At 46.3% G+C, this 22,929-nt stretch overlaps 3 protein-coding genes and 1 long non-coding RNA gene across 6 annotated transcripts in view; 2 read left to right on the top strand and 2 right to left on the bottom strand.

Annotated features, from left to right (window-relative positions):
- Positions 1 to 1,838: 1,838 nt before the first annotated feature.
- On the bottom strand, positions 1,839 to 15,261 carry lrch4 (leucine-rich repeats and calponin homology (CH) domain containing 4). Its single transcript, XM_088381496.1, has 18 exons — positions 14,834 to 15,261; positions 7,061 to 7,205; positions 6,837 to 6,966; positions 6,654 to 6,759; positions 6,344 to 6,590; positions 6,168 to 6,267; positions 5,965 to 6,085; positions 5,686 to 5,780; positions 5,554 to 5,606; positions 5,201 to 5,374; positions 4,793 to 4,864; positions 4,663 to 4,717; positions 4,509 to 4,578; positions 4,273 to 4,374; positions 4,101 to 4,195; positions 3,878 to 4,015; positions 3,690 to 3,767; positions 1,839 to 3,401 (listed from the first exon to the last, which is right to left on the bottom strand). The coding sequence occupies exons 1-18, from the start codon at positions 15,003 to 15,005 to the stop codon at positions 3,216 to 3,218; spliced, it is 2,139 nt and encodes a 712-aa protein (XP_088237622.1). The 5' UTR covers positions 15,006 to 15,261; the 3' UTR covers positions 1,839 to 3,215.
- Positions 15,262 to 15,332: 71 nt separating this feature from the next.
- LOC148403210 (uncharacterized) lies at positions 15,333 to 17,014 on the top strand. The gene is made up of 3 exons (XR_015859547.1): positions 15,333 to 15,849; positions 15,967 to 16,180; positions 16,918 to 17,014. It is a non-coding gene; the product is annotated as an uncharacterized LOC148403210 (long non-coding RNA).
- Positions 17,015 to 17,929: 915 nt separating this feature from the next.
- LOC148403209 (histone H2A.Z) lies at positions 17,930 to 19,628 on the top strand. The gene is made up of 5 exons (XM_088384477.1): positions 17,930 to 18,084; positions 18,356 to 18,433; positions 18,509 to 18,622; positions 19,073 to 19,202; positions 19,276 to 19,628. The coding sequence occupies exons 1-5, from the start codon at positions 18,082 to 18,084 to the stop codon at positions 19,335 to 19,337; spliced, it is 387 nt and encodes a 128-aa protein (XP_088240603.1). The 5' UTR covers positions 17,930 to 18,081; the 3' UTR covers positions 19,338 to 19,628.
- Positions 19,629 to 21,963: 2,335 nt separating this feature from the next.
- The window catches only part of LOC148403208 (uncharacterized), a 5,613-nt gene continuing 4,647 nt past the window's right edge, over positions 21,964 to 22,929 (bottom strand). For all 3 annotated transcript variants that reach the window (XM_088389147.1, XM_088389168.1, XM_088389157.1), the window contains one exon: positions 21,964 to 22,897. In XM_088389147.1, the coding sequence (XP_088245273.1) occupies positions 22,647 to 22,897 (251 nt within the window). In that variant the 3' untranslated portion in view covers positions 21,964 to 22,646. The remainder of the gene's footprint in view (positions 22,898 to 22,929) is intronic.

Genomic DNA, 22,929 nt, shown 5'->3' with positions numbered 1-22,929 from the left:
TCAAGGGGTGTCGCCGTTTGAATTAGAATTTCAATTCATACAAATTAGGGTGTTGCTGATACATGTGTACCTTCAACACATGTTGGGTATTGAAGCCAATCGGGCGAGGCGTTCAAGGTCCTCGGGGCAAAACACATTTGGAACAATCTGGGACTAATTACAATCTTTTTATGGCACATTAAAAGAAATACTAGACGTCGGTTCAAGATATATTTTTTTTTTACTTTTATAGTTACAACACACGTGATTCACGCGAAGAACATGCCAATTAAGTGGTGCTTTCAAGCTACTTCGTTGGGCGTAACAGCCCCGAAACGCTGCAGGGATTTCAATCCCGTCACAAATATTTTTTATGGATGTCCATATAAACATAGCCTCTCCCTCACTTTTAATAATACTCGATTGAAGTCGATTCAAGCTCTTTTACTCATAATACCTGCAACACACCGAGAGAGACAGACCGGTGAGGTGTTCACGGCACTCAGGACAACAGAGCACCTTAGCAATCAACTCACGTTAGAAGAGGTTCATATACAATGATTTGGGAAATGTTGATGTAATTCAAGGATTAACCCCAATCTACGCAAAGGGGAAAGAGGTAGGACGTGTCAATAATTCAGTCTATTGATCTCGTTGTATATTGAACCAATGATGTCGACTTGTGTGTCTTTTTTTTTTTTTTTTTTTGGTCGTCTCTCAAGGGCAAGGAGCGGCTGACCAGGGGGATCATTAACCTGATTGAAACCCCTCCAAGCGCAAACCTTTTAAAAGGACCACATAAAACTAACTATTAAGCTACCCAAGCGCACACAGCAATCCATGCATGTTTTTCTTGCTCCATCTTTTGTCCTTTATAGCCTTGAATGTGGAGCCTGATTTGCTGAGTTTACACACTGGTGACCAAACTACCACCTTCATTATTTGGGCCACTCAGCATGAGGTTAAAAACCGAAAATAGACTCAAGTCTTTTGTTTTCAGGAAAACCACACTAGGTCCAGCTAATATTTTGTGTGAAATCGTATATTTTATTTGGCAACCCTGTTCCCCAGTATTTAAAAAAGGCTAAAAAAAATCCATTCTCGTTACATTACTTAAAAAAGGCTAAAAAAAAAAAAAATCCATTCTAGTTATATTTGAAGATTAATTTTAGAATCATTACACCAGGGTCGGACATTGAATAGTACATGCTAGCTGATAGCTGCTAGTTGTTCACGAACCGAGCTATGTAAAGCTCTAATGTATTTTTTTGTTGGGTAAAATTACAAATATCCAAAATAACAAATGTCATAAGCATAATGTTCTTTCTGCTGAGTCAGGTAGTTCACTTTTCCTACCACTAAAAAGGTTTTCGTAATAGAGCTTGTATGTTCCTGATGTGACCTCAGAGCAAATTCTTTAAAATGTCTGACGAACCAATGATCACCAAATTTTTCAAGTTTCATTGAGGGTAGACATAAAATGTCCTCTTATTGTGAACCACCCCTATGACTCTTTTGCGGACTGCAGCGCTCCACCATCACTCCTTTAGTCTTGACAATTGAATCAATTTAATCGACAAGTTAAATGGCAACACTTTTTTTCCGGTCACGTCAAGCCCGCCAGTCCCTCCAGTACCCGGACGGTGCGGGCCAAGCGGCTCAGGCCGTCGTCCTCTGCGGTGAGCTGTGGTGAGCACAGAGCGTCCTGGGCCAGCAGGACAGAAAAGTGGTTACAACTTGAAATGTTGAATTTGAAAGGGCAAGCTTCAGTTCTACTCACACTGGTGGGTCCGGCCGGCTCCCATAAAAACAACATTTTGCACGTTTTTCTTCTTCGATATCAACCAAACAGAGCGACAGAGCATCAAAATCTATTTTTAATAAATTCTTTACAACGGCAAGGGGGGGGGGGGGAGGGGGGACAAATGTAACAAATATATTTATATAAACTTGAAAAAGGAGTCTCAAAGAGTGTATAAATATAAAAAAAATAACTGGAAATTTCTGTTCGGTGGACATTTCTCGGCGTGCATTTGGAAAGCCGTCTAAAATAGACATTTTAATTTCATACAGTGTACATAAAACGCCAAGAGTAGGTCAATAGAAAGACGGGAAGAGTCCAAAACAGCAGCAGGAGACGGTCGAGCTAACAGGACAACAACGAGCAGAAATCAACATACAACGTTTGACCTAGTGAGCAGTACAAAACATGTTTCCGTGACAAGACGAGTTAGTTGACATCGACTGAAGATGTGCAATAAGGCAGAGAAATTCCCAACGCGTACTGGGACATTTTTTCCCCACACGGGAACCGAGTCAGCAAAAGTCCGATTGTGGGAATTGGAAATCGGTTTGAGAAGACAATCGGAGACTTTAGGCGGAGGCTCACACACAATGGACTGAATTTAATCCGTTTTTTTCACTCTTGTCTCGTCCATTTTGACTTTACGGTACGTAGTGTCGTGCAGAAAAGCTTCATAGGTGTTAAAAAAAAAAAAGTGGAAAAGCCTCTCGAAATATCGATCACGTTTGATTTCCTGTTCGATTTTTTTTTACAATTTTTTTCTTGAAAAACTTAGAATGAAAGCGCAAAACAAACAAAATAAATAAAAAATATATTTAATTTAATTACCGGTTCTTATCTATACAAGGTCAGTTGCTCGACATGTTGAACACAAATATATAACGGTGCAAAAAAAAAAACCCGATTCAAATCAGAAAATCTTTCCACTTTTCTCTGGAGATTTATAACGAATCGCCTCTTATTGGCGATATATACGTCGTCGATGGCCTCGTTTACAGTACTTACAAGTTCATGACTCTGAAACTGAGCCGTACCGTCATCGAATCAGATCACCAAATTGATCTGAATCGAATCATTCCATTTTGAATGCGCGCGTGTGTAGTTTGTACCCTTCTAGTTTGGACAAGCCAAAAGTCTTGTCACTTCCGAGGCACTCGGGTCTTATCTGTGCACGTTTTGAAATATAAATAAAAGCCATCAGACATTCACAGTTTGTCTTGAGCTCATTTAGGATACTCGCTTCCTTTTTCGAAGACCCAAGCAGTGCAAAAAATACAAATAAAGGAACTAAATGCTTAACGCTATGTCATCACCCTGTATAATATGCTCGGAAAAAAAAAAATGCAGGACCTGTAGTGTGTTGTTTTTTTTCCGATGTGGTACAAGGCTAAGCAAAGGCATTTCAGTGCTTTGTGTGTGTGTGTGTTTGGTCTTAGGCTAGCAGGTAGTCGTAGAGGACGTAGAGCAGCGCCATGGCAGCGCAGTAGAAGAGCAGGAAATCTGCGGCCAGCAGCGGGGACTGCCGGGGTCCGCCCTCCAGGGCCAGCAAGGCCTCGACGCAGCGCAGCACGCGGGGCGGCTTAGACACAAGCACATCAGAGCACACACACATGTCCGCCTGGACAGGGAGGGCAAAGACACACGACAGGGACGCGTTAGAAGGAAGCGGGGACAAAAGCGGACTTTGGACCGGCGACTCGCGCGTTTTGAGGCCGCGTGAGTCGTCGGTCCGGTCGTGACGCGCAACACGCAACGATTGAAAGCGGTCATAAGTTTCAAGGGGGAAATGTTGTGCTCTACCGCCATCTTGTGGCCGCTACGCACAATGACAAGGCCTTTTTGAGCACGGCGTCGAAAGCCATTCGCAGGCTCGGATGAGGGAACGCTTTTGTCATTTCTCGCCTACCTCGGGGACGCCCAGCTTGCGGCAAGCGGCGATGAAATTTTCCACGTTGAGTCGACACTTGGCTGAGCTCAGTTTGGGCTGAAACGCAAGGACGGGGACAGCGGCGCGTGAAATCTACAAAGTGGAACTAACTACATCCAACATCTGTAACACGCGTAAAAAAAATTGCCACGTGAACGTAGACGCACCACAGCTGGGGACGGAATGTGGATGATGGAGACGGCGCGCGCTCGCACGCTGTTGACCAGCTGGCAGAGGACGGTTCCGTCCGACAGCGCCTCCGCCAGGTCCTCGCCGAGGGTGATCTTTAGCCGCGTTTCCAGCGTCTGTCAAAACGCAACGTCAGCCAACCTTGAGAAGTCACGAGCGGGCGGGCGACCGACCGACCGACCGACCGACGGACCGACCGACCTTGCGAAGCTGAGCGGCGTCCGCTCTCTCTTCCTTTGGCGAGCGCATGCCGGTGCGTGACTCGCTCCTGCTCATCTCGCTTTGGGAGGAGGAGCCTGTGGACGACACAGGTGGGCGGTGGCAAAAGCGAGGGACTGGCAGAAGCCATCGCTCGGTTTTGTTTTGTGCTCACCTGCAGGTCGGACGTTGCCGCGGGACGTGGTGCGGAACAGGAAGCTGTTAGGCTTCTGGTTCGGCCCTGGGGGCGGCGATGTCTTCGGCGTGGACGGTCCCTCTGAAAAAGCAACGTTTTTTCGTCCTACTTTGGTACATGCTAATGATGCTAATGATGTTGAAAAATAATTACAACTGCATTTTAACGTGCATTTATTCGGCCGAAGCTAAAATAAAAGATTTTCTTCAAAGTACCTGTTCTGCTCCAGGAGCGCTGAAGATGCGACGTCGAGAAAGAAGACAAAGCGGCGGCCTGTTCGACGCTCTGAAGAAAAGCGGAGGCGTTTGTCAACGCGTTTGTCAACGTGTCTGTCAACATGTTTGTCAACGGAGGACGACGACAACTCACGGCGCCTCTCTGTCGGAGGCCGCAGCGGGAGGGACTGCTTTCTGGAGACTGGCCGCTAGAGGGAAGCAGAGGAGAAGTGACGAGCATTTCTAGCGGCGGTAGTGTTGACGGCGTCCAAATGTGAACTCACTCGGAGCTACCACTTCCTGGAGGTGCTGCCGAGGCCACGAGACTTCCTGTTTTGCTGAACGTCTTCAGCAAACTGCAAAACCAAAGACACGTAGAATTTACACGTCACGGACTCAACGCAGCCTTTTTCCACATGATGCGCAAAAGCATTTTCGGCCGGGTCTCCGAGCAGCGGCAAATTAATCGACGAATATATGCAAAGATTTTTAACAACAATCACAAAATGAAAATGAGACTCATCATCCATAAATGTTTGATCTAGTCTGCCTTGAATATGAGCAGATAATATTGCCCCTGCTGCTTTCGTCCCATTGTGACTTAAGACGAGAGGAAACAGCCATGAGCAGCTAAGTGTCCCATTACTTTTGGTACCATCATATGGAATATCACGTTGTTTGATTTCTTTTACCCGGCCTTCTCTCCCTGCTGCTGCTGCTGCTGCTGCTGGAGTCGTTCTCGCTCCTGCCAGATGAGCAGCGTTCCCGGCCGGCGGCGCTCTTCCGCGCTGGGGCTGGAGGGGGACACCGGCGACGCCGGCGATGCCGGCGGCGGCAGGGCGGCGACCTCCACGTGAAGACTGGACCTGGAGACAGCAAAAAAAAAAAATCACGTTGATTGAAACAATCTTTCGCTCATTGCAGTCGAGGCAATGTTTGACTGGCAAGAATGCCGACTGGGAACTCCCGTCTGTTGACTTTCCCCAGCTCGTCAAATATTGCATCAAGCCGGCTCGTAGCCGCGGCGATAAGCGGCGGGACGTACCGGCGTATCGTAGCGTCCTTGACACACGGCGAGGCCGGCCCCTCTTTCGGCTCCTGGAAACGAGCGACGCGGCGGTGAGGCAAAGCGGAAGAGAAAGAGGATGTTGCGCAATCTGCATCTTTTGCCTCATACCGCCGGGGAGAGAGGCGTGGGAGGGTCCGTCTTCATGTCCTCCTCCTCCTCTTCCTCCGTCACGCTGCTGTCAATCAAGACCGCTTGGCCGTTGACTGGACACCGAGACAAGTGGAGAGCGAGAAAAAGTGTTGCGTAATGACATCAAGAAGAGCGTTGGGGTGGTCCGCTCGAGCTCGTGTGTGACGTGAATTGACCAGGGCGAAAAAATTAAGAGCATTTTGCTTTGTATTTTATTTTGCCCGTCGGAGAAGAATCCAACGTGGCCATCACCCGCACCTTTGTCAGCTTGTCGAGGAGTATCCTCCTCGACCTCCTCCTCTTCCTCCTCCTCCAGGTTTCTCTGGTCTCTGCTGACCTCGGAAATGCGGAGGGAACGTTCCGAGAAGTCGTCCGCTGACTACCGCACACACACGCACAAACAATGGAGCGCTTGTTATTAAGTTGGACACGGTCGCAGCGTAGCAGCAGCTTGGACTCGCCTCGTTCCCCGACCATCTTTTGCTGCCGCTGTCCACGCTGTTGAAGCCGGAGTCCAGCCCTCCTCCGAACTGACAGGCGAACAGCTCCTGATCGGACAAACTGCGACGCCGCGAAAGGTTACGACTTCCGCGGCCCACGGAAAAAAAATAAAAACGGACGCCGCTCGGTCACTGACCAGCCGTTAAAGCCGGTGGGCCTCAGGTGCCTCTCCAGCTCCTCCTGGCTCCTCTTGCAGGCCTCCATGTTGAGATATTTGAAGATGTGGTACTTGCCCTTGGAGCAGATCTGCGCGGGGGGCATCTGCAGCGGGTTGTTGTCCAGCGAGATACTCTGGAGGTGGCGCAGGTGGCGGTAGCACAGAGGCAACCGGGTGATCCGGTTGCACGACGCATCCAGGCGGACCAGCGGGAGCTCCGAGATTTCTGGAGATTTGAAGCGTCTCAAAAGGCTCGCCGCGGCTGACTTTAGCATTAGCTCGGCGTTACCTTCGGGCAAAGAGGTGAGCCGGTTCCTCCTCAGCTTCAAGTCCCGCAAACACTCGAGCTGGCCGAGCTCGGGCGGCAGACACTGCAGCTCGTTGCAGCTCACGTCCTGACGAGAGGAAAAAGTTGAGGGTAAAACGCACCAGGGTCCGGCGTGGCGGCGACTGACTCGCGCGTCCACGCTACCAGCTGTCGAAGATGGGCCAGGGCAAAGACGGAGGCGGGCAGCGAAGACAGCTTGTTGTTGCTGACGATGAGCACTCGCAGCAGGGGAAGCTCAAACACGGACGGAGACAAACTGGACAAGAGATTGCGGCTGCGGACGCAACGCATGCAAACGGTTCAGCGGCTGCACGCAAAATCGATTTTTCCACTCCATTTCCGAAAGGGCGTGTACGTGTGTGCTGTACCTGAGATTGAGGTAGGTAAGGGCCTGGAGATTCCCCAGGCAGGGGGAGAGCAAACGCATGCCATTGTGGTAAAGGCTGAGCGTCTCCAAAGAGATAAAGTGACCGAGCTGCTCCGGCAGCTCACACAGACGATTTTTCGACAGATCTGGGGGGGGGGGGGGAGCACAAACAAGTTCAATCTTTGTCAATTTCTCTCACTGTCCCAATTTTTGTTTTGTTTTTTACCTTAACTACAGTAATGTTGCTACTTACACACCATTAGTAGGTTTGGTTTTAGCACATACGGTTTGACGATTGGTCAATAATTCTTCAAAGCAACAGACCCACAATGGAATGAAAAAAAAAAAAAACACGCACAGATTTTTGCAATTATTTTGAATAGCCTCAAACTCTGCTTGAAAAGCTCCATTAGCTTTCGCTGACAAGCCAGTTGGTGATGGCAGACCGCCCAGTGGCTGTTTATTGATTGGTTTTGGAAGCAGCATGGCCGAAGGAAGCCATTTTCAGCAGAAAAGCACACAAAAAAAGGAATCACGTGATCGAGTTACACACACACACACACACACACACACACACACACACACACACACACACACACACACACACACACACACACACACACACAGTAGCCCCCGTTTGCCAAAGATGGTGCCCAACACTAAAACTCAACTTTTTGTTTGCCCGTAAACCTCAACAGGGAGCAGAAATAAACAGCTTGCCGCAAACACAAAGTGTCTCTCTCTTTTTTTTTCTTCTTCTTCTCGAGAAGCCTTCATTAAACTGCCACCTGTTGCGGAGTTTGGCACTAAAACGAGTACGATAATCACGATATCGACTGCGATGGACTGCCGGTATATGGATGCAATACAGTGATCCCTCGCTACTTCGAGTTTCTTTTACTGCGGCTTCACAACATCGCGAATCTTTTTCCAAATTGAAAAAACAAACATTTAAAAGTCAAAATAAAACTTCTAAATTGAGGAAACATGTTAGTAACCTTTAGGACAATGTAGTATGGCTCCAAATGTTTGTTTACATTCCTCAGGAAGTCCGTTTTCGCGCGTTAGCACGATCGCGAATTAGCATCGTTCCGCTAACTCGTTAGCCTGCCCAGTACTTCTTGTTGGTGACCGTACTTTGCGGATTTCACTTATCGCGGGTGGTTTATTGAAGCAATTATCCGAGTGATTGCTGTATATTGGCGATTTTGGGAGTGTCAGAATTGACTCATTTTTGCTCAGAGTTCGGGGGAGGAATCTAAATCCACCTCCACTGTACTTAATTAGTACTTTATCTCGAGAGATAATAACGAGGCTGATGTTTCACCGTGAACTTGACTTTGCTAGACGCGCACAGATGCCGCCGCCGCCGCCGGAAGTACAGCGAGGGACAAAATGGTAGCCGCTAGGGAAGGCAAAGTGCGACCTACAAAAACGTATATACTATTACACGCCGTATGACGCTGCAGAGAATCAGAAGGTGATTCAGCATGACACAAGCAGGCTGGAGTCGAAGCAGACAAGCTGACGACATGTCACGGAGGAGGTTACAGGGTGACACCCAGTTAGTTGTTGGTGGGAGCAGAATTCAAACAACGTCCTTTGTTTGTCGAGCGTTTCCTTTTATTTCTATGTGGGTCACCGGACGAGGGGGGGGGTCCAAAATTATTGCGTGGAGGGAAAAGGCAAACTGATAGACAGCTAACACAAAACACTTGCTATGAAATCACCGCTTGGGGTGCGGCCAAAGGTGAATCGCAAGCCACATGGCGATGCAGCAACGCTTCATCCGTCGGGCCGCAAACATTTGCTTTTGGGCTTCAGTGCTTTGCAAGCGCAAACTTTCTCAGGCAGTATGGCGGGTCACATGATCAAGTCTTTCGTTCTACAAGCACTTGCACTGTCATGGCCAAAGAGCGCTCGGGTGAAAGAGAAGCTGACGATGGAGAGTGAGTGCAATGTCCTTGGCCGGGAAATCCCTTTTGACTTGACTTCCATCTTCATATCGTCCTCGTCTCACGCTTTCTTTGCCTCCCGCTAAATGACTCGCCAACGCCGGATGAGGAATCCTCACAAGGCCCTTTATGTTATGCCGCACTGCTAATGTACATTAGAGCGCCCTCGGCGTTCTGTTCGGAAGCATAAATGTCAACGGAGAGGAGGGCAGTTGAGGATGAAAAGTAGGCCCACGCAAAATGGACTTTTTCACACAGATTCCGATATTTGGCAGAAACTAATTAATCTTCGGATGATCTTAAAAGTATCTGTCATAAATTCAAAACTGACATTTTTTTGCAACAACAAATAAATGGTTTTACAATATTTCCTTGACTACACATAAGGATCGGCGGTACGATGAGCCGCAAAATCTGCGTTTGTGATGATTCAAGAGTCAAGAGGTTTTTTTTGTTTTTTACTCACCATGTTTGAGCGTTCGGTTCGAAAAACACAGACAAACCGGACGTCAGAGTAGTATGTGCTTCCTGGTGAGACTTTTTTGTAGGGTTTAAAATTACTCAAACTAACCGCGGAGAGGATTAAGCAGTTCAGACGTATGGATGGATACTATACTGCCGCCTAGAGGCCATGATGCACATCACAGGAGGAGCAGCACAATGTACAGTCACGGATGCAAATACCAATTTAACCAATTAATCGCTGCACCTCAAATACAGTACAGTACGGTTGGGTGCCATTTTTTAATGTTTTTTTTTTTTTTTTTTTGGAGGGGGGGGTGCTCGAACGGATGAAGGGCAATTAGTGGGAATCCAAATACTGTGCGACAAGCACCGAAATATGAGAGACGTGTAAACAGATGGCGGCAGTAGCCGCACATTCCGATCACCGTGGTAACGGCATGCGCACGGGCCGAACTGTGAAAACACAGCGGCCATCCGCCGCCGCCAAGGAAAGTGTGCGCATGGCAGGAGGCTGCCTGCCACCGACGCGCCGCTGTGTCGTGCGAACCATTAAGACAAAATGGCACGTTGGTCTCTCAAGCCCAACTTGAAGGGCCCCGACACGCCGGATCGTCCACTTCCTCGTTGCAGAGGCTCATGAATCAGCGTCGTTACGTAACCGCCGGGCCTTTCATTATTCACCAGCTAGTCCCCACCACACACACGCACAGTCAGTTATTCACACGCCCTCATCCAGTTTCGCTGTGCTGTGGCCAGGAAACTAAACTAAACCCAAAAAGTTGTTGCGCCTTGCAACAGCACTTGTAGGCGGACTACCTTCGCTCTGGTTACCTCCCGTGGGACCCCCCCCGCCGCCAACCCCTCTGCCCCTTCCAAACAGCTGCCACAGAGCTTTAAAATACTTTCAAAGCAACTCACAATCTGAATCGTCGCCCAGGACTGCCCTTGGGTGTTTCTGAGATCTACCCGGACAGTCCTGCTGGTGCTTCCAGGGTCAACCAGAAGTGCTAAAAACTTCTAATGTGCAATACATCACGTGTTTGGAACAGCCAGACAAGACAGAGCAGAAGCGAACGCAACGATGAGCCCACTTCCGCAGCCCACAGGAAATAAAGTAAGCGGCTGGATGTACTTAACACGGCAGAAGTAGCGGATGAGCAAAAACCACGCGCAAACTTTTCTTTTTTTTGGGCTACCTCAAAATGATCAATTCATTATCAGCGGTATTATTGTGGTCCACTAGGGGGCGTTCATCTCCACATTCTACATCGTACTATGTACGAATGTTTGCGCGCGTGTCTTTAAAGGTTTGGGCCTGGTTTGGTGAGTGACGTGGGAGGCAGCGACTGAGAAGAGGTTAGCACCGCGCTGTTAACTCGCTAAACGTTAGCTAGTAAAACGGCAGCCGGCAGTGATAGCTGCAGAGCAAGCATGCACTTATTCCCGTGAACCTTTATGGGGGGGGGGGCATTCAAATATGTTGTAACTAGCAAATTAGCTAGCATCGATTCATTGCGTGTGTGTGTTGTTGTGGTTTGTTAGTTCTGAAAATAAGTTTTTTGGAGCTATTAGCTCATTTAGCATTTTTTGCTCCAACATGAGCAAAGCTTTGGTTTGGGGGTTGTTATGATAGCGTAAACATAGAGCCAATGCTAATTAACGCTTAGCAACAGCGTGATTTCTGTTGTTATTATTCTCAGTAGAATGTGCGTTGATTAAAGAGGACTACTTTGGATGTTTCTCAAAACACATATCACATCTCCACTTCCACTTCCACTTCCAATCCCTTAGACCTTTGTCCGTTGGGGCACCGCTGAGGATTTGACAGTCAGTTTTCTCCATTCCTCTCTGTTCTCCGCTGTTCTCAATAGCTCGTATGTTTTTAGGCCTGTCCAATCCTTTATGTTGTCCTCCCATCTCTTTTTCTGTCTCCCTCTCTTTCTGCCTCCGTTCACTGTGCCTTGCAGGATCGCCTTGGCAAGTCCTGTTGATCTTGTGACATGGCCATACCATTCCAGTTTCCGCCGTTTGACTCTTTACACGTGATTTTACCTCTTCGTTTGTGATGTGGTCTTTGTAAGATATTCCAAAGAGTCTTCTGTAGCATCGCATTTCCAGTGCCTTGACTCGCTTTTCGGTGTCTGCTGTTAGGGTCCAGGATTCACAAGCATATAGAAAGATTGAGAGGACTAGGGAGCGCATTAGTCTGATCTTCGAGCTGGTAGAGATATTTTTGTTCTTCCAGATGGTCTCCAGCTTTTGTTGTTTGGGCAATCCTGGCAAGTATTTCGGGCTTAGATCCTTCATCTGAGAGCACAGCACCTAGGTATTTAAAATTGTTGACTACCTCTAGGGTCTGGTTGTTAATCTCGATGTCTCCGGTGAATCCGTTGAGGTTGTTAGTCATTAGTTTTGTTTTTTCTCCACTTATCTCCATGCCATAGTCTGTGGCTGTCTCTTCTAATCGGTGGCTCAGGTCGACTAGTTCTTGTTCGTCGCCGGCAAGACCATCAATATCCTCCGCAAAGCGGAGATTGGTGATCTCTCTGCCTCCAATGCTCACTGAGCCTTCATGTTGTTCAAGGGCCTCTGTCATTATTCTTTCAAGGAAGATGTTGAAGAGCATGGGGGATAGCAAGCAACCTTGACGCACTCCTATTGTTGTCCTAAACCACTGTCCGATGTGGTTTTGTAGGTATACCGCGCTTGTGGCTGTCTTGTATAAGTTCTCAATGACTGCAATTATATTCTCATTGATGTTATAGAGTTTCATGGTTGCCCAAAGCGCTTCATGCCACACGCGGTCGAATGCCTTCTTAAAGTCGATGAATACGTGGTAGAGATCCTGTTGGTGTTGCTGGTACTTTTCGCACAGTATCCGAAGATTGAATATTTGTTCTGTGGTGCTGCGACCTGGTCTGAATCCAGCCTGTTCTTCTGCTATTATCTTTTGGACTTGGGGCATTAGTCTTCTTCATATAACTTTTAGCATGACCTCACTGGGATGGCTGATGAGGCTGATGGTGCGGTCGTTTTGGCAGAGCTGGACGTTGCCTTTTTTGAGAAAAGTGATAATAAGTGATTGTGTCCATGATGTTGGCCACTCGCCTGTTGTCCAGATTTTGTTGCAGCTAAGTAAAAGTGCATCTATGATCGGGTCACCCCCCCGCCTTGATCAGTTCCGCTGTGATGTTATCCACGCCTGGTGATTTTCCTGGTTTTAGTGACTGTACTGCTGTAACTATTTCTTCTCGCAGTATAGGGTCCTTGGGATTGTTTGTTGCTGCAGGGGCAGTCAGGACTTTTGCCTCTTATTTTATGTGTGTATAGTTCGGAGCAGTATTCTGTCCATCTCTTTCTCACTTGTGCTTCTTCGGTTAAGCAATTCCCTTTGGAGTCTTGTATTATTGTGATCCTTGATTGCTTTGTGGAGGTGAGGTCTTGGTTGTCTAGAAGGCCTTTTTACTGTTGATTTTTCAGTAGGCTGTCTTCAATATCTTTGCACTGGTCTCCAATCCACGCTTCTCTAGCTTGGTTTATTTCTTTTTTAACTCCTAGGTTGGTCTTTCACATCTCATTGCTGTACAAGTTAGTTTGTACGAGTTGAATCGGCAATTTCACTTTTACAAAGCTTTCTTAATACAATATGTAAGTAGCAAAATTCAACCAGTCCACCAGAGGTTATTTTTATATTAACTCTGGTGGCAATAAAAGCAATGTACTGTGCAGAAAAACAAACTTTCTCTGCATTTTTTTTACTAAGACCAACACAGTACGAGTGTTATTATGAAGCTTATGATCGCTTGGTGAGAAAACGCTGCGGCTCGTCCGCAGTGAATTCCAAACATGAGCATCATTATCAAAGTCAGTCCTGGAGCAACGATATAAGATATGGCCGCGTCTACAGTACAGTAGAGCCCGAGGACGGTCGGTGTGTACGTTGATCAAACGGCGAGAACGCCAAAGAAGAAGAACACACGCTTGTGGGTGCGCGCGAGGGTTACGAAGCCTGAGCTTTGTCGGCTTCTCGCCAGAAGCGAGTCTTCTTTGTGCACGCGTGTACGAACCTTTGACCTTGCTGGAGCTGGGAAGCTGCCGGGAGGGAGAGAGGAAGACGGGAAGGAGGGGGGCGGGGGTATTTTCAATCACTAACACTTCTTTCCACGCACAAAGACCAAGTTGACTGGGCCGCAAAAATTTTTTTGAAATTCAGCTCCTGTGTTTTGACTCTTGGTCGTCGGTGCACAGACACCTAGCGCAACTAGCTCAGGCCGGAAGCTTCAGATAACGCAGAGCTGAAGATTGATTCCTGTCAACCTGGACGTCGGCGTAATCCTCTTTTTGCACACGGCGGCGGCGACAAGATAGTCGGCCTTAATCCAAGAGTGCGCTGACACCTTAGTCATCAACGGCGAACTCAAGAAAGGTGCTCGCAAACTATCAACCGAGCCAAATTGCTCACCAGGAGATCAAAACTAAACTAAAAGAGTGTTTCTGAACAATACAAAACTTGCGGCTCTTAATAACCATTCGGTCTTATCGGGTTAACCAAAATAAACAAGCATATTTTTACTTGAAAATACACTTATGAACATTTGTGTCTATTTACAAATCAATCTGCTGTATATGTTTTCAATTCAAATCATAGAGGAAATAATTGACAAATTAATTATTTCAACAATAACCTTAATAGGGCTCTTTTTTTTTTTTTAATGATGCTGACAAAAAAAAAAAAAAACCTTGCTACTTCATGGTGACAGTGAATTTCACATCGAGCCACCGTCAGTTCATCTTGCCGTGCGTGTGTTTTGGTCTTGCATTTCCTGCGGTGATATTTTCTAATTTCCTTTTTTCTAACCCTGGGTCCCAAGAATGTGACGTACAGCGGACTCTGCAAAGTCATACGAGCATAGGTACTTTCGCGCAGAAGCAGAGACAGAGGCTTTTCAGTTGGGGTGCCCAGGGGACACAACCACTCACTTAGGGGCCACTATTGAGCACTTAGCTCCGCCCCTGCTTCTATGATATGGATAATAAATCAGGAGTGAATAAAGGCTTGCCGATGGAGATAAAATAATTGCTTAATTTAGCCAGAACGGCAAAATAAACAATTATACTGTGTTACAACTATACAATACTGTATGTACGTTGACTATTCCTCTCCATAAAATTACGTTGCATTTTTTTTTTTTTTTCCTCCTTTAAATGTCGGAAGTTGATTCAAGATAGGACTGCCACGAGTGTGTATTTTGAAACAATAGTTTCGAAGCGTCTGCTCGATTCGGGCTGCCAGCACCCCCAGCCGGGGACCGACAAAACAAAAGGTGAAAGGCCAACTACAAAGTTAAACTTACCTGCGTGTGTAATGTCGGATAGGTCGTAGTTCCGAGCACTCCGAGGGAACTCTTTGAGTTTTCGGTTAGCTAAATTGAGCGCCCCGCTGGCGGCGGCGTCCTCCAGGGCTTTCTCAACACTCCGACTGGCCGCGACGGTGGCCGGCAGCTGGGCTCCATCCCCAGCCTCCATAAAACCACACTGGCGTCGGGGCTCCTCTCCTTACTTTGTGTTCCAGAAGGCCGCGTCACGCTCACGGCCCCACGCCGTCTCCTTGATTGCCAAAAATAATAATCTACGAATGGATGAACATGATGGCGAAAATGGAATAAAAAAAATTCAAAAGAAAAGTCTTGGCCGCGGCCGTCACACAAGAGCGGAGCTCGCGTCACTGCACACACTGGAGAGTGGGCTGAGGCTGTCAATCGACCAGGAAGTGGCGTCAAGTGGCGCGTATGTCGTGACAATCACGCCGGGACCCGTCGTCTCCCTACACAGTAAGAGCTCACGAGTCCTAAACTCAAAGAACAGTGACATCGAGCAGTGCTTCTTCCAACCCACGTCAAAGCTCGATGTAGGATTTATTCTTCCGTCTTGATTTTTTTCAACGAAGCAAATCGTAAGCCAAGCGGGCGTTGTTTACTTATATTTTACTTTGACAGTTGTAAATCAGAACTGTCATAAGCAGAAGCACTTGACGGGGCGGGCCCCTTACTTGCTACGGTGGCCGGGAAGTGCAGAAAATCAGGACCAACTAACTACTCATTGGTCCCGTTGCAATCGAAGTGACCGCTGAGTATATTAACAAAAACATACTGATGACATTTTTAGACCGTTTATCACCCCTTCTCTCTCTCTTGCTGTCTCTCCACAAACACCTACACACACATTATTAATACTACTATTTTTATCTGGAGTTCGTCACAGCTTAGGCAAGAGCACATGAAACAAAAGTGAATGGTTGCTTGTTTCTATGTGTCCTGCAGTTGGATGGCGACCAGTCCAGGTTGCAATTCCCCATCTCGGCCAAAATCAGGTGGCATGGGCTTCCGCTCAAAGCAAAAATGGATGGATAAATGTCTACGTATATGCAAATGCAGTACCAGCAGGATAGCATCGTCTTCTTTAATGTTTACTATCTTTTCTCTTTCAGTGCCAGATGACACACCCAAACACACACACACACACACACACACACACACACACACACACACACACACACACACAGCACTTGTATTTGCATTGTCCTCTTCATCCAGCCCACTGTTTAGCCCTCGTTTCCTCCCTTCCTCCCAACCCTGCATCCCTATTGGACCATCTGTCAAAGTGCTGTCGGACCCCCGGCTGCAAGTGGGACTAATGTGCATGTAAGTTGGGAGGGGCTCTATGCATATGTAAAATCCCTTCAGAGTCGAGGATCATGTCATTCTGTGTACTACATCGCCATGCACTCTGTACAATAATGCCACCCCAACACTCCTGATGTGTATGTTTAAAAAGGTCCCTCTGTAGCAAAACATGTGCCTTAAACAGAATGTACACATATGAATACAGTATGTAAGGAAATGTACAGTGAATGATTGAAGCATTTTCTCAGCGCAACGTCTTCAATCGGGTCGCCCTGAAGGCCCGTAGCAGAAAGGGTCAGACTTTCTCACGCTCTTTGTCCGTCCCGTCTTCCTCTGGCCTCTCACTGTCACTTCCTCTTGCATCCTACAGAAGCGACTGTGTCAAAGTTGCGTCTTTAACAACAACAACAACAACAAGTACACTAAATGCTGTCGGTTTTAGAAAAGTGCTCTTGCTGCCCATCTTTCGTAGGGCACATGAAGACAACCATACATTTTCTCTGGTTCCATTGTACCTTGGGTCAATCGTTAGATCCAACAAGAGTTCAAAACTACTCATGGATGGAAGCCACAGTTACAGGACGATTAGTACAGCTGTCATTCAAAATAAAATAACTAACATTTTCTAAGGCCAGAGGCAATTTTCAACCCAATTTGCCAGCCCCAAATAATTAATCCAACCTTGGATCAAATGAACCCAGTCAGCTCAAATTTCACAGATAGAAAAATTAAGCCGCATTTTTTTTTTTTTTCAGTCAGTCAGCGAGCAAGAGAGACAGCAGTGCTGTGTGTGCGTGTGTTGGACTTTAATGTTCTTGAGGTCAAAGGGAAAGTGACTGCTGCGGGGGGGGGGGGGGGGGGGGGGGCACCACTAAGTATGACTGGCACGTGATTTATGCTGACCTGCCCCAACAACTGCTGCGCATGTGGTCCAGCGAGCACACGCAGTCGTATTAAAAGTGTCTGAATTTGTACAATTTCTCATTTCATGCGATCTGTAAAGAAACTAATCTTTCATATTTTGCGGAAGCAAACGCAAGTTTATGCTTGGGGAAAAGAACGGGAAAGACCATCAACGCGTTTTGAGTAAATAAAGCAAGATTTTCATTTGTTTTGTCAATTCGTCATCGAGTGATTATTAGAAGTAATAATAATATACATATTTCAATTTTTAACGGGATCGTTGCACTGAACAATAAGCTTTTACCACCCTCGCGTGGCAGTTTTGTGCACACACAGGCCTGAAAACAAAACAAACATAAGTAAACTGCACAAAAACAAAAAATACAGACTTATCATACATAGGAAAATTTCAATTTATAATACAACAATTTCCTTTTCAGTACCAATCATTTAAAACTGCTGACGCTACGTTCCGCTCACTTCCGTAATCAGTTACGGCGTGAATCTAAACGGTTGTCCACTCTGTCTTTCGTTTTTTAAAACTAGAAAATCTGTCTGTCGAATTAGTCTACATTTTGTTAAACTTGAAATAAACGTTTGGAAATGAGTGCATACGGAATCCAGATGCATGTTTTAACAGGGTTCCAAATGCAGACAAAAACCCGAAGGGGTTCCATATTATTGTTAGGTCAATACAAAGGGTTGCTGAAGTACAACTACATTACCCAAGATTACACGGGAGGGGGGGGGAGAGAGAGACGAGTCTCTTTTCCCGCAAAACTCATTCTTCTCTCGCTGATTGGCGAAAAGTCCCTCATTGTACAACGTGATTGGCTTGGATGTGTCCTCACGGCGATCCCGGATGTAACTTAGCTATATAAACGAGGGACAATTGTAGGCGGGGATTGTAGTTCAAACCGTCAGTCGGTCTACTGTGGCGTGCCCATTTTTAAAAAAAAAAAAAAAAAATTAGCTTCTGAGCTACAAGCGGCCCGAAACTATTCAACGGCAAAAACATGGTGAGTTCGTCTCTATCGTTAAGAGAGCCGCCGGGGCGCGTATTTGTAACGCTTCACCTTAACGTCGTCGCTTTCGAGACCGGGCCGATGCATTTATATTCGGCAATGGTCATTAGCTTAGCATGCTTAGCCTAGCTTCGGTTGTGATTGTGAGCGGTAGAAATATGGCGGTAAAATTCAACAGTGGAGATGCGGTCGGGTTTGGTGAGTAGCGCGGAGCTTTCGAGTGGCTTCGTGTAGTGAATGCGTGGTTGTTTGTGTTTACCTCCAGGCTGGTGGCAAGGCGGGCAAAGACTCCGGAAAGACGAAGACGAAGGCGATTTCGCGCTCTCAGCGAGCCGGATTGCAGGTTGGCTCCCCAGTCATGATTCTGCTAGACTTGCGTCCAGATCAAAAGTCATTGCCCACTTGCTTCTCTCCCCAGTTCCCGGTGGGTCGTATCCACAGGCACCTCAAGTCCAGGACCACCAGTCACGGCAGGGTTGGCGCCACTGCAGCCGTGTACAGTGCGGCAATTCTTGAATACCTCACCGCCGAGGTAGTGTTCAAAACCCCGCTTGTTTGGTTTTGGTTGCGCTTTTGCAATTGACCTATTCGAAGCAAGGATAAAACATTTGGTGGAGTAGTAGGATAAAAGGAAACGTGGATGTTTGGAAAAAGGACCTGAAAGGGGAAAATGTCAAAGTATGTTGAGAAAAACAATAAAATAGTGGGAAGTTAAGGTCCTCTAAGTAAAATCTCGGCCTCAGTTGGGCTTTAGCCACAAACGAAGTTGCAGCACCTATAGCTAAAGCTATACTGTGGCAGGGGTTTAATTTACGGGACCTGGAAGGGAGGATGAAAAACGGGGGGGGGGGCATAAGCTGTTATGGTGGCGGCCACTTTATGGTCTCCTCCATTTCCCCAGACTGGATACCCCAACAGTGGCCTTGAGCCTTTTAATCCGTTACGTGCCGTCGTGAATCCCTCTTTGTTTACGGGCCTTCAGGTTCTGGAGCTGGCCGGGAACGCTTCCAAAGATCTGAAAGTAAAGCGCATCACGCCTCGTCACTTGCAGCTGGCCATCCGAGGAGACGAAGAGCTGGATTCCCTCATCAAAGCCACCATCGCCGGCGGAGGCGAGTCCGCGGCCTCAAGCCCGCCGGCAGCGTACTTTAGGCGCAGTCTCAACTTTGTGTTTTCTCTTGACAGGTGTGATCCCGCACATCCACAAATCTCTGATTGGAAAGAAGGGCCAGCAAAAGACCGTATAACGGGGCTGCGGGAGGGCAAGTCCTCTAGAAGTTGTGCCATCTCAGGACGACGTCTGCATCGCGCCGCTTTTCCTCGTCTTTAGTAGAACACCTGTTAGGAGACTGTTTGGTTGGAGCTTGCATCTACTCACCTGGGGTTTTTTTTTTTTTTTTTAAGAAAGTGGCTTCAAAGAAGCTCTTTTTTTTTTTTCTTTTTGTATTTTGTTCCTGGTGCTGCAGTCCTGGTTTAATTTGCTTTTTTTGTGGCATTCCCTTGTTCAAGTGGTGTTTTAATAAAGCTCTTAAGGGCCATGTGTATCTGTCCGCTTCTTGGAAATGATGCGTCACCACAGACGTGAACAGGCTAGTGACACTAGGTGATTTGGACCGTAACCTCTTGAAACTTATTTGCGATACAAATGGCTTATTATATTATATTGTACTAACAATGCACTAGGTAACGCTAAAGACTGCACAGAAGACTGCTGCGGCTAGTCCGACACTGCACTGAAAATGGAATCGTTAATATTCAGAATAACATTTTATAGATTAAATCTAATCCTGGTGATTGGATTAAATTATTACAGTAATATGGAGCCTGGTCAGGCACAGCCCGAGAAGGAAACGTGGGTCCCCCTTCCTATGGGCTCACCACCTGTGGGAGGGGCCAAAAGGGTTGGGTGCAAAGTAAACTGGGTGGCAGCCAAAGGCAGGGGACCTTGTTGGTCCCATGCCCAACTGCAGAAGCTGGCTTTTGGGACATGGAATGTCACCTGTCTGGCTGGAGAGGAGGCCGATCTGATGTGCAAGGTAGTAAAGTTCCGACTAGACAGTCGGATTTGCCTCCACGCACAGTTTGGGTTCCGGTATAAGCCCTCAGGCATGCATCTCACAAAAGTGCGTACGCCCCTCACATCTCTGCAATATATTGAGTCATGGGACAACACAATCATGTACAATTTTAATTAAAATGTTTTATATATTGTGCTCCTGAGTTAATGTTGCTGATTACTTTGAATTGAGTAATATTTATTGCTGTTGTTTAATTTAATTATGCATGTTTATTATTTGTCAAGTGTTTCACTTCTTCCGACCCTTGAAGGGTTGTACCAAATTAAACTTGAACTGGATTCCACTCACTAACCAGACTGTCGTTCCATTGTTTCCGTTTATTTTCTTCACCCGTGATTTTCTTCCAACTTGTCAATCATTTGTTGAAAGGGTGGTCTCAGTTGTAGTTATCAGTTTGCAAGGTAGGTGAAAACCCTCAAAGACAAACAAATTCCAACAAAACAATTACATTGTTTGTAAAATCAGATACACAGAAAATACCGATGGAAAGTTTTGACTTTAAACACTAATAGAAAAATAGACTGTTTCAAATGCATTCCTGTAAATTCATCAAATATCAAAATACGCCTTAACCATATGGTGAATATTAAAATAGTAAATCCAATGGATGTAAATATCAAACACCTAACCAACCAGTGAATCTTAGGATCTTTTTACCCATATATATTTACAAACACCTTGTCTATAACATTAGGTTTTAGCAGTAAATACTTTCAATACATTACAATCATGTGACAAATACAAGAAAAAGATGCGTGTTTTTAATTGTCTGTTAACTATCCGTCTCCACTTTATGATTGCGCACAAAGTGTCCATGTATCAACCGTGCATTCTCCCCCCTCCCTGTTTTGGCAACAAGGAGGATTTGTGAGCTTACCGACTCTCTGTTCAGATCTTTTGTTTCTTTTTGGTACTTTTCTGTATTTGCTCTGTATTCCCGTGCTGCTGGAGGTGATGTTTTTGCCCATTAGGTCTTTCATTCTGGCGACCTTGATGACATTCAGGTGAGTAGCGCGCACACGCCCTGAGACGCAGGTGAGTAGCGTGCGTGCGCGCGCGCGCACAGTCAGCTGCCGTTCGCCGCGACATTCTTTTCTTGTATTGCTTTTTTCAGCATCAAATGGCAGTTGGTCAAGAATGTTTATAGTTTATTTATATAATTTTTGTTTTCTTTAATGTTAATAACATGGGGGGGAGGGAGAAATGTTTTCTTCTCCCTAGGGGGGGACATCTCAGAAAATGATTGCGAAGCACTGGTCTAACCTAACAGAATATGTACACATTACTGTTTCTCCCACTTCAGTGTTCAAAAACTTCAAGTCATTCAACCAAATCCATTGAGAGTTCATTTTAAAAATGTGCCTTTTGTTTTTAAATTTAGCAGCAAAAAAAATTCAACCTCCGAATTTTGTTCGACAACCGAAGCAAAAAACAAAAACAAAAAAAACATCTGGAATTTTTGGTTTGAATTCCGATTCGCTCCACATCGTAAAATATACGTGAAAAAAAAAAACAATCAATCATCAAATCAAAGGATTATCAAGAGAAAGTTTGCGAGACATCTAAACTGTTTGTACAAACGACGACAATTCCACTCGCCATTTGTCATTCAAGCGAAAATGATGCCGGCGCAAACCTCTTTGGATTGTAAAACTCAACCTTCGTAAAGGGAGGGGACAAAAAGGAGATTGAGGGTGTAAATAATTTGCTGGAATGGGTGGAGTCATTAAGCAGTTGGCCTCGTTCCCAGAATCCAAATTTTGGTTCCAAAAAAGAAAAGAAAATGAAACTTAGCTCCTGAAACACTTTTAATTCAATATTCCACACAACATAACTACACGATGATTACTTTAACAGTCCTTACTCACGTGAGAATACATTCATGTATGAATAAAACATCCATATTGAATACATGTTGATGATCCATCCATCCATCCATCCATCCATCCATCCATCCATCCATCCATCCATCCATCCATCCATCCATCCATCCATCCATCCATCCATCCATCCATCCATCCATCCATCCATCCATCCAACCCGGTGACATCAACAGCAATAAACCATGTTTGAAAATATTCAAGTGAAACGACGCAAAAAGGAAGAAAATGAAACCTAACTCAATATTCAACGCCACCTAACGAAACAATGGTTATGAGCAAAGCAAAACATCCTAAAATGATCCAAGAGTGAGTGTGTGTGTGTGTGTGTGTGTGTGTGTGTGTGTGTGTGTGTGTGTGTGTGTGTGCGCGCGCGTGTCATTCAAAACAGGTCGTGTTTCCCGAGTCAATAACTTCGACTAATCGAACGACGTTTTCACTATGTCACGTCAGTCTAAATTTGGCACTGTTTGCTGGTGACATTTGCAACTACAACAGCGCCAAACTGCCCTTTAATAATTCATCCTTTTTAGGAACTGCGCAAATGGGTGACGTCGGGCAGCACCCATGTGGTCCCACGGGGATGCCGTTCCCGGGCTCACTTTCTGGGCCGGATCTTCATCTCCACGAAACTCAGGCAGGGGTACTTTGGTCCCCCCAAATAATGCCAGACTGCATTGGTACCGTCGCAGGTGCCGGTTGCCTTGTACAGCCCGTTCAGGTTGGACCAGAGGCACTGTTCGTACCACCAACCGCCCTTTAAATAATTGGCGCAATTGCCGGCAGAGGTGTCTTGGTCGCGGTCCTTGGTGCTGAACTTCATCCCAGAATGGCCGGACAATCGATCCTCTGCAAAGCACACAAACTCGCTTTTGAGCACG

Source organism: Syngnathus floridae, chromosome 1, assembly GCF_059516105.1.
Source record: "Syngnathus floridae isolate MCC-2025c chromosome 1, RoL_Sflo_1.0, whole genome shotgun sequence".
NCBI classification, from domain to species: Eukaryota; Metazoa; Chordata; class Actinopteri; order Syngnathiformes; family Syngnathidae; genus Syngnathus; species Syngnathus floridae.
The sequence above is the reverse complement of the archived record's forward strand: the minus strand, read 5'-3'. Positions and strand labels throughout refer to the sequence as shown.